At 39.7% G+C, this 15000-nt stretch overlaps 3 protein-coding genes across 6 annotated transcripts in view; 2 read left to right on the forward strand and 1 right to left on the reverse strand.

Annotated features, from left to right (window-relative positions):
* LOC138048880 (uncharacterized) overlaps positions 1–772 on the reverse strand; it is a 2904-nt gene extending 2132 nt beyond the window's left edge. The window contains exon 1 of the mRNA XM_068894989.1: positions 1–772. This exon is cut by the window's left edge and continues 2132 nt beyond it. Coding sequence (XP_068751090.1) covers positions 1–451 — 451 coding nt within the window. The 5' untranslated portion in view covers positions 452–772.
* A 679-nt stretch (positions 773–1451) lies between these two features.
* LOC138049968 (protein sidekick-2-like) overlaps positions 1452–15000 on the forward strand; it is a 155658-nt gene continuing 142109 nt past the window's right edge. Inside the window, exons 1-5 of one of the 4 annotated variants that reach the window (XM_068896454.1) lie at positions 1452–1489; positions 1682–1970; positions 2058–2115; positions 11977–12305; positions 12718–12859. In XM_068896454.1, coding sequence (XP_068752555.1) covers positions 1914–1970; positions 2058–2115; positions 11977–12305; positions 12718–12859 — 586 coding nt within the window. In that variant the 5' untranslated portion in view covers positions 1452–1489; positions 1682–1913. Of the gene's footprint in view, positions 1490–1556; positions 1971–2057; positions 2116–11976; positions 12306–12717; positions 12860–15000 lie in introns of those variants that run through there. The other 3 variants (XM_068896456.1, XM_068896453.1, XM_068896455.1) reach the window with 3 other exon arrangements.
* LOC138049969 (uncharacterized) overlaps positions 12921–15000 on the forward strand; it is a 2407-nt gene continuing 327 nt past the window's right edge. Inside the window, exons 1-2 of the mRNA XM_068896459.1 lie at positions 12921–14036; positions 14958–15000. The exon at positions 14958–15000 is cut by the window's right edge and continues 327 nt beyond it. Of these exons, the coding sequence (XP_068752560.1) occupies positions 13538–14036; positions 14958–15000 (542 nt within the window). The 5' untranslated portion in view covers positions 12921–13537. The remainder of the gene's footprint in view (positions 14037–14957) is intronic.

Here is a 15000-nt window from a genome sequence, read left to right on the forward strand (position 1 = left end):
TCTTCTTTGTGTGAGTGTTCATGACTTCCTGATGATACTTCTTTCTAAGGCTTACCATTGTACGTAAAACACAGACGTAGCGAGGCAAGCTACAGCTCCGGCGAATCTCATCGTAGATGGAATTGATCTCGCGTTTTAGATATGCACTCTGTCTGATCTTTCCATTTAGTTCCTCAGAGATGACATTCCTTGTAAAGGTTTCAGAAGACTGCTTCCATTTAGAGCGCCTTGCTTTGTCGACTTTAGCAAACGTTGGAGTTAAGTCGAAGTTCTTACAGAGTCTGAGGAATTCGATTGAGCCATCGCAGTTAATCTGCTTCTTACTACATTGTTCGAGTCTCCTGAACAAATGTAGTTGATTATCGCGTTTTAAGATTCTTATCAATAAAGATTTGGAAATGCAAAGACAGGCAAAAATTAACGATAAAAACCGACGTTTCGGTGTCTTCATGACGCCATTGTCAAGGAGAAATAAAAATTACATAGTTTGCGGCGAGGTGTAACATGAAATTAGCATACAGTGTTTGAAGCTAATTATATAAATACTTTTGCGCGAATTGAATCGCTTTGCACGTTCAGAGTGGGTTTTAGGTCTCTGATGAAAAGCATTTCATTCACCAAACAATCAAACTTATTTCTACACTTTTTCAGAATGCTAAATCGCCTCAGTAGGTCTTTTGGGACTTCCCCGTGCTGTTCGTGATAGTGTTTATATACTGAAGATGCCTTTTGTTTATGTCCATCCACACGTGTGTGCAAGTGTCCACGCGTATAGCCCACATAACCTGCATCACACAGGTCACATTGAAAACGATAAACGATAAACTTGCACACACGTGTGGATGGACATAAACAAAAGGCATCTTCAGTATATAAACACTATCACGAACAGCACGGGGAAGTCCCAAAAGACCTACTGAGGCGATTTAGCATTCTGAAAAAGTGTAGAAATAAGTTTGATTGTTTGGTGAATGAAATGCTTTTCATCAGAGACCTAAAACCCACTCTGAACGTGCAAAGCGATTCAATTCGCGCAAAAGTATTTATATAATTAGCTTCAAACACTGTATGCTAATTTCATGTTACACCTCGCCGCAAACTATGTAATTTTTATTTCTCCTTGACAATGGCGTCATGAAGACACCGAAACGTCGGTTTTTATCGTTAATTTTTGCCTGTCTTTGCATTTCCAAATCTTTATTGATAATAATAGAGGTTTGACAATATTAATGTGAATCCCCGCAAAAACGAAGCATTTCTAACTTTTATTCCATGTATTCCTCTTCCGGAATACGGTCAATCGAACGCGCCCTTAATTTACTATTGGCCACGTACCCCATCAGTGTGCTTCACTCAGCGGAGTTGTCGAGAGCGAGGGAAGTTACATAGAAAATTCTAGAATTAATTTTCTTTCCAAAGTCAATAAGCTTCATAGTTTGTGGTTATGCCCTCTAGCAGCTGTCATGGCTTCTGTTAGAAAACTGACCAGGTCAGGCGTATTTTCCCTTAGACTTCTAGGGACAAAAAGCATTCTATTAAACTCTATAGGAATGGAACTCTTTGGCTTCTTTCGTTAGCATATTTCCTTTCAAAGGAATTTATAGTAATAAATTAGTTGCTATGACTTTTATGAATAGAATTTCACCAGCGACTAACTTGTGCTTTTTCGTTAAACGTGCAGTTTTCAGGTGTCATTGAAAGCCAATAGTGCGTCGCAAAACGAGGCTGATCGGACTAACTGGATGTCCTTCGACGATCTCCCTAATAATTTTGTCTGAGAAGGCCTGTGGCAGTTTACAGCACCTTTTAACAAAGGAGCGACTTTAATTAGCGTTGAAGAGCTCATTTACAAAATGACACCTGGTGTGGGCCGGTCAAGAAAGGAAGTGTAGTTTTAAATTTCTTCGAAGCGGATGCGGAGACCAGAGAACAAGGTCATCTGGAGAATGGACCAAAAAATTGTTGCTTTGGTAAGGATCTTGTGGATTTTGTCTTTCCAAGTCCATCAACAATTGGCTTGCATTTTTCATTGCTTTTTCGTTTGTCTTTCTTGGCAGATCGCGTTGTCAAGTATTTTGGCAATAAGTCAATACACCAATTCCTTGTGGATTCCAGGTTAGTTCCCACAAACGTTTTTCACACTATTTCTATTATCAAGATGCATAGTTTCTCCTTGAGAACAGTAAAACCCATGGAACCCAATAAATGAGGTAATTGTTGCCTTTAAATTAGAGCACATTAATTAACGCTCGCGACTTAGCAAGACGTGTCAGTGCTATGGAATACAGAGCTTCGCTAAGAATATGACTTCCCTGTGAATTTCACTTTACACGAACGCCCTTAAGCTAAGAATTTAATTTCGTTCAAATTCCGTCAATCCTTTTAAGTTAAACGAAAGTAATCCAGCGAAAATACTTTATTGGGGGTGTTTCTTGCATCGCGGATTGCCGTATATCTTCGTATCTTTCAACACTTTTTACACTTCATCAAAAGATGAGGAAGTTAATTTAGTCTTCTTGACACATTGAAAAAATACATGGATATTTTTGTGATAAAGGGGAACTTACCCCAAAGGCATGCAAAATAATGGTGGTTTTATAGTTAAGGATAGTGACTTAGCAAAAAATTAACCCTTGGAGTGAATGATTAATTATCTGTCCTCTAAAGAGTTATCTTTCCTGCTTTAATAATGAGACTACGACGATTTGGAAGACTTAACACTTATTCAAAGATACTGCAATTTAACCCGAACATTCTTTAATAATATGTCTTTATGCATACAAAAGATACTGTATGCTTTGCGAGTTATAAATAATTGATCAATGTTTTTCATTACGATCGAGGATGATAGACATTTTTTCTCTTCCCCGCGGAATAATCGTTATTAAAAGAAAAACGATTCTTTTTCGACTTTACGACTTAACGTTAGTATGATCTGTCGAACGTGACTCTAAACTGAATCTTATCGTCCGTGGACTTGCTTCTGTACTCATCTTCTAGGAATAAATTCTCTATGGTCCTACGCCGAATTTTCAAAAACAAGATCAGTCATTTGGTGAGAGAGTCATTTTCAAGTTTCGATTGCAAAGATCTAACATCACGCGTTTCAGATAACTTACTTGTTTTGTCAAAGTTAAAAAGCGATTTTTCAAACCAAACTTTTCAAGTTAATTTCATTTGTATTGCCGAAAATTTGGTCAAAACAAAAATGGAGGAAATATCGATCTTAGGGGACGCCCAGAAGTCGAAAAGAAGCTGCTTCTAGCGTTAAGACTTTATTCAGCAGTTTGTTGCATTAAGCTTGTAAACAATAGAGATAGTCACTGAGGAAGCAACCCGTGGCCTTAATTTATGACTGGCAGTTTTCTTAAGTACCCACAAAGACCTAGCTGTCGTTAGTTTAATTGTCCGGAGAAAGCTCGGCAAAAATTTCTGGCCGCATGCATGTTTCAGTTGGGGTGCAATAAAACCCGTGACACATTGAAAAAATACATGGATATTTTTGTGATAAAAAGGAACTTACCCCAAAGGCATGCAAAATAATGGTGGTTTTATAGTTAAGGATAGTGACTTAGCAAAAAATTAACCCTTGGAGTGAATGATTAATTATCTGTCCTCTAAAGAGTTATCTTTCCTGCTTTAATAATGAGACTAAAGCGACGATTTGGAAGACTTAACACTTATTCAAAGATACTGCAATTTAACCCGAACATTCTTTAATAATATGTCTTTATGCATACAAAAGATACTGTATGCTTTGCGAGTTATAAATAATTGATCAATGTTTTTCATTACGATCGAGGATGATAGACATTTTTTCTCTTCCCCGCGGAATAATCGTTATTAAAAGAAAAACGATTCTTTTTCGACTTTACGACTTAACGTTAGTATGATCTGTCGAACGTGACTCTAAACTGAATCTTATCGTCCGTGGACTTGCTTCTGTACTCATCTTCTAGGAATAAATTCTCTATGGTCCTACGCCGAATTTTCAAAAACAAGATCGGTCATTTGGTGAGAGAGTCATTTTCAAGTTTCGATTGCAAAGATCTAACATCACGCGTTTCAGATAACTTACTTGTTTTGTCAAAGTTAAAAAGCGATTTTTCAAACCAAACTTTTCAAGTTAATTTCATTTGTATTGCCGAAAATTTGGTCAAAACAAAAATGGAGGAAATATCGATCTTAGGGGACGCCCAGAAGTCGAAAAGAAGCTGCTTCTAGCGTTAAGACTTTATTCAGCAGTTTGTTGCATTAAGCTTGTAAACAATAGAGATAGTCACTGAGGAAGCAACTCGTGGCCTTAATTTATGACTGGCAGTTTTCTTAAGTACCCACAAAGACCTAGCTGTCGTGAGTTTAATTGTCCGGAGAAAGCTCGGCAAAAATTTCTGGCCGCATGCATGTTTCAGTTGGGGTGCAATAAAACCCTGGCTGACTTCGAAATAAAAACAAGCTTTGCATTTATCTTATTTTTCTTTTCTTGGTTTATGAAAAAAAGAAAAAAAGACGGACCAGAAAGGGTTTTTGTGATTTTTGCGAAACAGTTAGGCATGTGATTAATTTATATTAGCTAACTAGTACTGTATAACCTCCACCCAAATGTAAGCGTTCTGTGGTAGTACCATTAACTCGAACGCTTGGTTCCTTTGGCTACTACGGACTTTCTTCTTTGTTATGTTTAATTCAGTGTACAGTTAGCCCTGTTTTTACTTATTTTTATTCTTATTGTTGTTGTATTGTAATTAAAAAAATGTGAATAAAATGAACTTGAACTTGGAACTTGAACTCTTGCTTCACCGGACCGGCAATTGACTAACGCCATTTTTCTTGTCAAGACCTGCAGTTGCAACATGGCTGAATGACGACAGCGAATTTGAATGTACTAACCCCAGCTAAATCCGAAGTAAACAGTTTGTTACAAAGCTTTATCTTAGTCGCTCAGCACAACCGTCTCTTGCCTTTTTTCAACGCTTTTGAAAATAAGACGATTGAAAACCGTTATAGACCTTAACTCTGAGAAAAAAAGAATTTCCATTTCAAAATGTTGACAATAAAGATTAGTACTTTTCCATAAAAGCTTGCCAAGAGCGATTTAAACAGACTTTTGTGTTCTAAATTACGAGAGGACAAACTATTCTTGGTAAGAAAGAAATTTCCTGAAATTTTAGAAAATGTAGGTGGCGGAAGTTGTATGCAAAAGTCTTTATTTTAACTGGTGTTTTTATACCCCTAACAAAACGTGTAACGAGTCTTACGAAATATTGGAACTCGCTCAAAAAAGCAAAAAACCAGAATGTTCTGACTTGGTAAGTGTCATTTTGACAGAGATGCCAAAACGGAAAAAATACGAGTTAATTTATTAATGCGTTAATGTTCGTTAACCAAAGGAGTAGACAAATGACAGAGAAATTTGCTTTTGAGATCTACGACGGCGACGGCGAATAAAACGCCGCAAAACAATAATACCTCGGATAATGCATTTCTCGTGCTCTGATTGGTTCACTCAATCTCGGTTATCAGCTCATATACCTTAGTTTGACCTTATATGGTAAATGATTGCGCTAAGCGTTGCTAAGTAAAAGTTTTTTCGCCCGAAAGCGAAGACAAGGTCTTTCACAACACCGCATCAGTTCTCATTAAGTTTTTTTCGATTTCGCTCGGATTGGCTCGCTTTTTTCGCTCGTATTTCGTACTTTCTCAACTTTTGGAGTTCGAGGAATTTAATTAAACAATTATTCCATTTGCACTTGTTGGATATGAGACTGGTTGTAGCCAACTCGGCGCTACGCGCCTCGTTGGCTATTTACCATCTCATATCCAACGCGCACTCATTGAATAATTCATTGGTTAAAAGAGCAAAAGTGATCATGCTGCACGTGCGGCACGCTTTTTGCGGCATTCTGAATAACAACGACGTGAAATCACCAAACTTGAGGTTTTGACGACAACGCGTGTGTACAAATGTGAACCATTCATTCTCCATTGTTACTCTAAAACCGCTCGTACCAATTTATTTTTAGGATACTTCGCCCACATTGTACGACGCGAGCGAGATGGACTAATCCCAAAAAACTTACGATATTGCAAAGTTATCATTTTAGGTGATGTTGTCGTCGACTTAGCTGTCGTAAATCTTAAAGTCCGGCTTATTGTTACACTCGCACTGAGAGTGTGTAGTATTCTGTAGAGTTGCCGTTAATCTCTCGTGCGCTCGGCGCCTGTTATGAAAGTTGAACGTCTTGGCTCGAGGCCAAGAGAAGTGCCCTTTCATACAGAAGACAAATTTGTGCCGTTTCGTAGCCGCGCATAACAAAAATTCCAACTTTCAAAACGACAATACAAACCTTTAAATTTGAACACGAGGCCAGTGCGAATATTGCGAATTGCGAGATTGCGCTGTCTTGGTAACAAGAGGGCAACTTATTTCGATCTGGTTGTTACCCATGGAGCGGTCTATATTTTAAAAGGAAAATTGAAAATTCTTTGTTACTAAATATTTCGTTTTATAAGAGTCCTGCCGTTGCTAAACACTGGGCGCGAAAGATTCGTCCTTCTTATCGTAAAAACCCGTTTTTTGTAGCGTTTTGCTTGCTTTATGAGTTAAGCGAAGCTCCTCTTATAAAAAGTCTTGTGTTGACCTGCAGGACTGACAATTTTTTCAGCCATCGCGCAGAATGCCTGGACATCATTAATTATTCATAACCGGTGAAGCGGCAAATTCGAAAGCGCGCGTGCCTTGAAATGTCCTGAATAAGAGAAGAAAGGGTCCAAATTGGCCCACTAGGGCTGATAAAACTTATTTTTGTGAATTCCAGGAGTTATAACTTCAACTTTCACGCGCGGCGTTTTGAAGAAGAAGGTTGTACCTTCAATTTAAGCCGAGAAGTAAGTGAATATAGAAGGTATAAGGATTCGCCTTTTGCGTTTTAAACTGGACAAAAATCGGCCATTTTTTGTATGGGGGCCGTTTTCAACAGCAACGTTTTCACTATCTAAACGACCTTTCGAATTTTCACGCACGGCAAATGGAAGATGGATCTCTTCCGGAACAAAATCCGTTTCAACTTCGAAAATTGGTCAACCAGAACCTTTCGCCTTTTGAGTTTGAAAACTACTTGTTGAAGTTGTGTTTGGAAACGGTGCGTCTCGGGTTGTAGAGCTATTGTCTTAAGCACAGGTCTGTATAATAATGGCTGTCAAGATTAACAATACCCATTCAGGAAAACCACTCAACTATAAAAAAGTCACAATTAGCGGGAATTTCAAAAGTATCTTGTTGGCGCAGCTGATTTATTCAAATACGAGACCAATTCTTTCTCGTACCTATTCTACGCGAACTGGATCAGGATCAGGGTTCTCGAAGGCTTCTACTAAGTCTGCCGGCAGGTGATCTTTCGGCTCCCAGGTGTTTTGGCTGGCACAGTATCCATGCCGTTTGACCATGTAGTAAGGTCTGCCGTTAAGAATCTTTTTGGCCATAATGCGCTCAGCTTCGAAGTGCCAAGAACTTCAGGTTTTCTTTCACATTTACGGCCACGGGGAATCGAAGGCGTCTCAATGGACTTGTAAAATCCTTGACGCGGGCGAGAACGTTTCTCCATAGTCTTTTGTTTGTCACTCTCAGCTAAAAGTGTTTCTCTCGTCTAAATTCCCTGGTCATATTGCGCCCGTGCGCAAAAAACAAATGAACCAAAAAACATAAACACGAAAATTGCTATCGTGCGCTCACTGGAGGCCGCACAGTTTATTAATTACAAGGTGATTCGACAAAAAACTACACTAGGACAGTACCAACGAGCATCCACAGGTTGAAAAAACCTCACCGCGCTCGTTGCGGTAACAGAGAGGAAAAAACCCCAGCCCCATGGATGGTGCTGTCCGACCTGCTGGGCTCGGTCTTATCAAATTCCTAAAGATTTCGAGACGGACAGTAAGGATTGAAAATTGTCTTTAACGTAGCCATCTTTGGCATTCTCACTCAACCAACGACCATGTCTTTTAAAAAGTCTATCATTAATGCCCGCATTGGCGGCCGCGGTGGCTCCTCCGGCCCTGAGACTGTGAAGACTTATACAGGAAACGTCTGTTATGTCCTTAAAAGCGTCCTTAACGATCTCCCGGGCTCTGCTGTAGCTCAAGCCTTGGCGCCGGACCTTGGAGGTGGATCTAGAGGACGATAAAGCTCTAAACAACGGCAAATCCTCGCCAAGATCAATTTTTGCGGCAGCAATGTATTGCTCCAACGCCTTAACGGGGCACGTGTCTTGATTCGACCGCGCGATTGGAACCCACGCTCCGTCACGAAATTGGTCTGTCTTGGACGATTCTAAAAATATAGACACATAAGTAGGAAAAGATTTAATGTCACAAGCTCTTATAGAGCATAACTCACTGAAACGAAAAAAGCCAGCATAACCTAAGAGACATAAGGCTACTGTCCTCAAGTCGGACAAAGAGGGAGACTTATCTGAAATCTTGGAAGTTACAAGCGCTTTCAACATTTCGCTGGTGATGGGCTCTTTCTTTGCCTTCGGTTTTCCCAGAATTCTTTGGGACGCACTAACCATGGAAGAAACAATAGGATGGTTGGAGACCTTCGGCAGACCAGCCAAGCGTTGAGCCCAGTCGATACTGTAAACAGCATTAAGAACAGGAGAAGGAGAGTTGGCTTCAGAAATCAGGCATTGTAAGTAGGCCGCAACATGAAACGAATTGGCAGGCACGTGGCAAAAGCAGTTAGACGAAGCCCAAAGCTTCCAGCGCTTAGAACCAGCCAAATAAGTACGAATGGTGCCTTCCGCTTTCGAAGCAAGCACTGTTTCCTGTACGCGGCTAACCAATGGCTGCAGATGATTAGGGAATGCGGCAGAGAATTCGCACCACATCTCTGACTGGAACACGTCTGTAAAAAGGAAAAAGAGAAAAGAAGCGACAAGCAAGCAAAAAGCGACAAATCGAATAAAAATATACAAACAAAGGCAAGCGAACAGCAATGAGAAACGAGGGCAAGAACAACAAGTTCAAGGAGAAAACTGGCAAAATCACCTCTCCACAAAAATAGTTGCTTCCAGGTAAAATCTTACGTTTCGGGCACAGTTGGTTCCACCCCCATTAAAAATCTCGGGCACATATGACCCATGGCACACGGGTGATAACAAACACCCCTATAAGTATCCCAGGGCAAAGATGACCCCAGGTACATATGGTCCCACTTGGACGGAAAAGCTCATCCTTAAATATCTCGGGCACAGATGGTCCCACTTGGGTGAGAAAATCATCCCTAAGTATCTCGAGCATGGTCTGACTTAGGTGGAAAAAATCACCCTTAAATATCTCCGGCGCAGATGGACTCACTTAGGTGAAAAATCACCCCTAAACATCTCGGGCACAGATGGTCCCATTCGGGTGAAAAAATCACCCCTAAATATCTTGGGCACAGATGGTCCCACTTAGTGTAAATCACACCCGAGTTCTGGGCACAGATGGTCCCAATATAGACGGGCGCAAAAAAGGCCCCGATATTAAGTAACTTATTATGCCTTCAAAACAAAAGAACAAGGCATAATCAAGAACTGAATCTGAAAAACAAGAGAATGTAAATATAAATATAGATATGTATAAATTTAACAAAAAACGAAGGGAAAAACAAACAATAAAATAAAATAAAACTGAGAAATAAAAATAAAAATAAAAGCGAGTCGCCTCCAGAGAACACCAAGAGGATGAATTTGCATACAAACACTCCTAATATACTCTCCCGAGAGTCCCTTGATAGTTCATACCGACGAGAGAATATTTTTCCGCTAATTTTCAAACCGCGGAAAAATTCGACTCTCGTCTAAATTCCCTGGTCATATTGCGCCCGTGCGCAAAAAACAAATGAACCAAAAAACATAAACACGAAAATTGCCATCGTGCGCTCACTGGAGGCCGCACGGCCCCAAGAGTACAAAGAAAGGAAAAAGAAAATCCAAAAAGTAGAAAGTGTGTATGACTAACAAAATACCTATTAACAAACAAATGATCTAACCGAAACGCAAAAAAGAAAAACAAAATAAATACAAGAAGGTAAATCAGGCAATAATACTATCAGAAAATAGCTAACGGACAAAATAAGTTGACAACCGTCAAAATCGAATCCTCAAAGCGAGCATTCTAAAACTTAGGTCCTCGTTGCCAAAAATGCTGTTACACCTGCCAGGAGTGAAGGCTTATTTGCTTGACGGAATATCCATCCAGTTAATGATAAAGTCAGAAAAATTAACGCCATCAGCGCAAATCATGGGCCAAAAAGGAGCCGAGTGTCACAACGGAACAATAAGAGTACCTGACGCCTTACAATTAGGCATATGTAATAACACTCGCGGAATAAGACAAACGGGTGGACATACAAAATTGATCTCTCCTGCCCAGTCCATAACAAATGAATCAATTCCTTCCGAACCTGGATTCCAAAATCTCGAGTTAAATCTAGGAAGCTTTGCATTTAAGTAATTAGCAAAACGATCGATGGAGTGCGGACCCCAAACCAAATCAATGATTTGAAATGTGTTCCACGAAAGGCCCCAGTCATCGGAATCACAAATGCGGCTTAGAAAATCAGCCCTATCATTCTGAGATCTTGGAATCCACTCCATCTCAATTGAAATACCACGACTGCAACAAATGTTAAAGATGGACAATGCTTCAGACTGCAAGTGACCTTTGCTGCTGCCAGACGAAACGATCCGGGGAACATTCTGATTATCTGTGAACCATTTAACGGTTAAACCCGACAACTGATCAAGCAAGGATAAAAGAACAAATTTTACTGCCAAGATCTCCCGCAAAGTGGAACTCGTTCGCATCTCCTCGTCGGACCACTTTACGATTGAAACTAAACTGCTGCTCGTTTCCTTTCTTCTTAAACACGTAGGTGCCAGGTTGGAGGTCTGACGCAATTTGAACGGCTAAATCTGACTGCGCTTGAAGCAAATTGGTCTGGAGACCTTGAATTTGTGCCTTAACAGCGGTCAAGATTGCATTCTTCTGAGCGTCTAAAACGACAGCCAGTTCAGGAGAAAGAGATCCACCAGCTTCTTGTTCGCTACCCATGAAGACCGGAACAGAGGAAAATAAAATAAAAGCGAGTCGCCTCCAGAGAACACCAAGAGGATGAATTTGCATACAAACACTCCTAATATACTCTCCCGAGAGTCCCTTGATAGTTCATACCGACGAGAGAATATTTTTCCGCTAATTTTCAAACCGCGGAAAAATTCGAATACTGTATCTGTAGGTTACTGTGGATTTTGTAATGACAAATCATGGAACAAAGGAAAGCCGCAGGATCGAAAAGCGCCAATGGCGTTCCATGTAGACCCGACTACCCAAATTAGCATACTCGAGCAAAAGTCATGTTATTGTTCTTAAAAACGGTGCCATAGCTTGCAGCTTTGTTACATTTCTTAGCAAAATATTCTACTTAAAGCTTCCCTTTTTTTTTCGCAACAAATTAAAGAGAAGGCACGCGCGCGCTAGCTTTTTGGATCATAAGCTACTCCAGATTCAGGCGAAACAAGTCTATTCACTTTATTAAAAATCGACATTTAAGTTTTCGTAGGTTCGAATGCCCGTGAAGGCATCACATTCGTTGCCGTGGGTTTGGTGGATATGCCTTTCACGAACAATAGGCAAATTGCTCGCTCTTCAAGTCGTTTTGATTTTAGTTGAAACTGGCGACTTCAATTCAATTTTTTTCCATGATCTGAATATTTTCATAATAAAATAATCACCTCTTTCGGTTAGTTGCTGTAAAGAGAGAGAAGTTAATTCCATCCAATTATAACAATGTAAGCTTTCCACTATTCATGTGCTGTCTATATATTGTTACGTATTTAAAGGTTGTTAGGAAGTGGCTCTGTTGTTGTTAACGAATGTGGACATGCGAAGAGGGCTTCTCACCAAAACATTTTATTTCAATTTAAAAACCAGAATGTGAACAACCTCTTGGCATGGAATTTGGTGCAATCAAAGATGCGCAAATACAAGCGTCTTCTGAGTTTGATCTAAATCACGCCGCTATCCAGGGAAGACTTAACTTCCAAAAGTCAGGAGAAAAGCGAGGTGCCTGGTCTGCAAAGAAAAGCGATGAGAATCAATGGTTGCAGATTGATCTGCGAGCATCCTACACTAAAGTGACGGCTGTAGCGTCTCAAGGGAGAAATGATTTCAAGCAGTGGGTTACAAAGTACAAACTGCAATACAGTAACGATAGAGTTACCTTCCAATACTACAAGGAACAAGGACAGACCGTTGACAAGGTAACATGTGACGATAGGCAATTCGTCATGACCTGCTTTGAAGAAATTAACAGTTGCAGTTTTCTATGTACAATCAAACCCTAAAGTTCGTCTACAAGACAGGCGGACAAGCCCGACTGTGGGAACAATCTATCTTTGCCTTTTCCTATTAATTTTAGAACTAGTTCTTTGAATAAAATAAAAAAAAAAATTATTAAGCTCCCTAGCGTTCTTACCGTGCCGGGTGGATGTTTCCGTTGCCCATTCTCCTATTAATTATTATTGATTGGATGTCGTGTGTACATTATCAACAGGCGGTGGACTTTCTTCTTTGTATCCCTCATTGGTTATGCTATAGATCATGAACTCATTAGCCAATAAACAAAATATGTCGGTCTTCGCATCACCATTTGTCTTATCTTTTTCCATTTAGGAATTTACTGCAAATTGCGATGAACATTCAATCATATATCACAAATTAAACCCACCAATCCCGGCGCGTTACATCCGATTCCGACCGGTCACTTGGTACGGACACATATCAATGAGAGTGGAAGTCTATGGCTTCAAACAAGGTAATCATGATATAATTTTTTTCACTTTTTCCATCCAGTCTACAATAAACGAAATAAAAAGATGAATTAATCCGAATTTAAGTAAAATTATCCATCAAAAATGTTTAAGGGTCACTTTGAAAGTAAAAAAAAAAGGCATTTATCTGGACAGCTCACATTTTGGTGTTACGAAAGGTCATGGGCAATATTTATATGCGAAGATTGCCTGAAGATAAGTTCTGTTCCACCACTTGATCGGGATATCCATGGTGTTGTAGTTTAAATTATAGGTTTTTAGCCGCTCTAATTCCCCTTCATGCTTTCCCGTATACCCTGAACCTGATTTGTGATCATTTTTTTTTTAATTTGCCTTAGTGTGGGCCAAGTTAATGAAAAAACCTCTAAAGTAAGAGATTAAACAAAGTAGATTACGAACAAGGTTCAGGTGCCGAAACGTTTTTGAATACTACTATATCGCTTCTCTTTTATTTACGAAATGAAATAAGCTATAAGTCCACCTATCTAATACCCCGTTCACACCAAAGCTTAAACATGTTTAAAACTTGTTTTGTTAAACAGAGTTAATAAGACTGGCCGTTCACACTGCGGGCGTGTTTAACAAAACACGTCTAAAACCGTGTTTAACAAAACTACCTCTCGAGGTAGTTTAACAATCGTGTTTAATAAAATACATTCAAAATGGTGGCAGAAACCAAAACTCGCGGAAGAATCTGGGAGCACAAAGAAACCCTCCTGTTACTTGAAAAGTGGGGAGACGAGAATATCCAGCTCCAGCTAAAATCATGCACAAGAAAAAAGCGAATATGGCTAGAAATTGCGACATATCTTCGAGCTGCAGGCTATGAAGACAGAGACGACGGCAGCTGCAAGACACGAATTCACACTCTAATAAGCGCCTATAGAAACTACAACGACGAATGCAGCAAGACGGGAAATGCCACACCAAAGAAGAAGCCGGCTTTCTTCGACGAAGTGGACGAGTTTTTGTCGGACAAGCCATGTACCAAACCAAAGGTAATAACAAAGTCCGCAAGAATTTCCATAGATGCGGTCGATGATGAAGAAATAACAAGTGCAGAAAACGTTGAGCCGAACGTAAACAACCCTGGCAGCAGCAAAGAAAAGTCAGAAAACCTTCAAAAACCTCTGAATTATTTGACAGCGGTGACAGGTAAGAGTTATAAAATGCTCTCCGATTGGAGGGCCAGACAATAGAATTGTGTCCAAGAGCTACATCTGACGACGTCTGTGAAAGTTTTGTTCAAGCAGTATATTTGAATACCGTACATACATACATACTTTATTGACTTTCCCCAAGGGGCTTTTCAAAGACAATATTAACACAAATATATTCCTATTTACAATTAAAAGATAAAAGATAAAATTTTAAAAATTGTTAAAATATAGAAGTATTGAATTACAGTTCTTTAAGTAATTTGGTCCTCAGGTGATTTTTAAAAACAGTGACTGAATCACACAGTTTAAGAGAATAATCTAAAGAGTTCCATAAATTAACTATTCTATAATAAAAGGTTCTTTGGCCGCTAGCGGTTTTAAAAAGTGGAATGTTCAACAATTGCGAGTTTCTGGTGCTACGACCGCTCACCTCGGCTCGCTTTAAAAATTTTGAAGACAGATATTCAGGGGCGTGGCCCGTCATACATTTAAAGGCCATTATAGCGCTTCGGTAATATAACTGGTTTGCCACAGGTAGCCAATTGAGCTCTTTACGAATAGGCGTAATATGGTCATATTTACGCGCGCCGCTAACAATGCGGCAGGCGAAGTTTTGCACAGCCTGCAGTTTGTTAATATTACACTTCGACGTGTTTGCCCATACATTGGAACAATAACATAATTTACTAAAAACTAAAGAGTTGATAATCGTCAGGAGTGTACGTCTGTCAAAAACATAATTCTTGATCTGATATGCGTACTGTACAAGCAGATACAAGACAGGTGTATCCGTATTACAGTGTAATATTGAGATAACTATACAATAAATCAAACATTTTTTATTTCTCTCTTGGCTATAACGTTTATGCAACCCATTGAAGTTTTGGCGGTCGCCATGGTGTTCCTTCAGGTGCGACGGAAGCCGATGAAACAAAGAAGCCGGTACCCCGTCAGTCGGCCGTATT

This window comes from Montipora capricornis, chromosome 5 (genome assembly GCF_036669925.1).
Source record: "Montipora capricornis isolate CH-2021 chromosome 5, ASM3666992v2, whole genome shotgun sequence".
Taxonomy (NCBI): Eukaryota; Metazoa; Cnidaria; class Anthozoa; order Scleractinia; family Acroporidae; genus Montipora; species Montipora capricornis.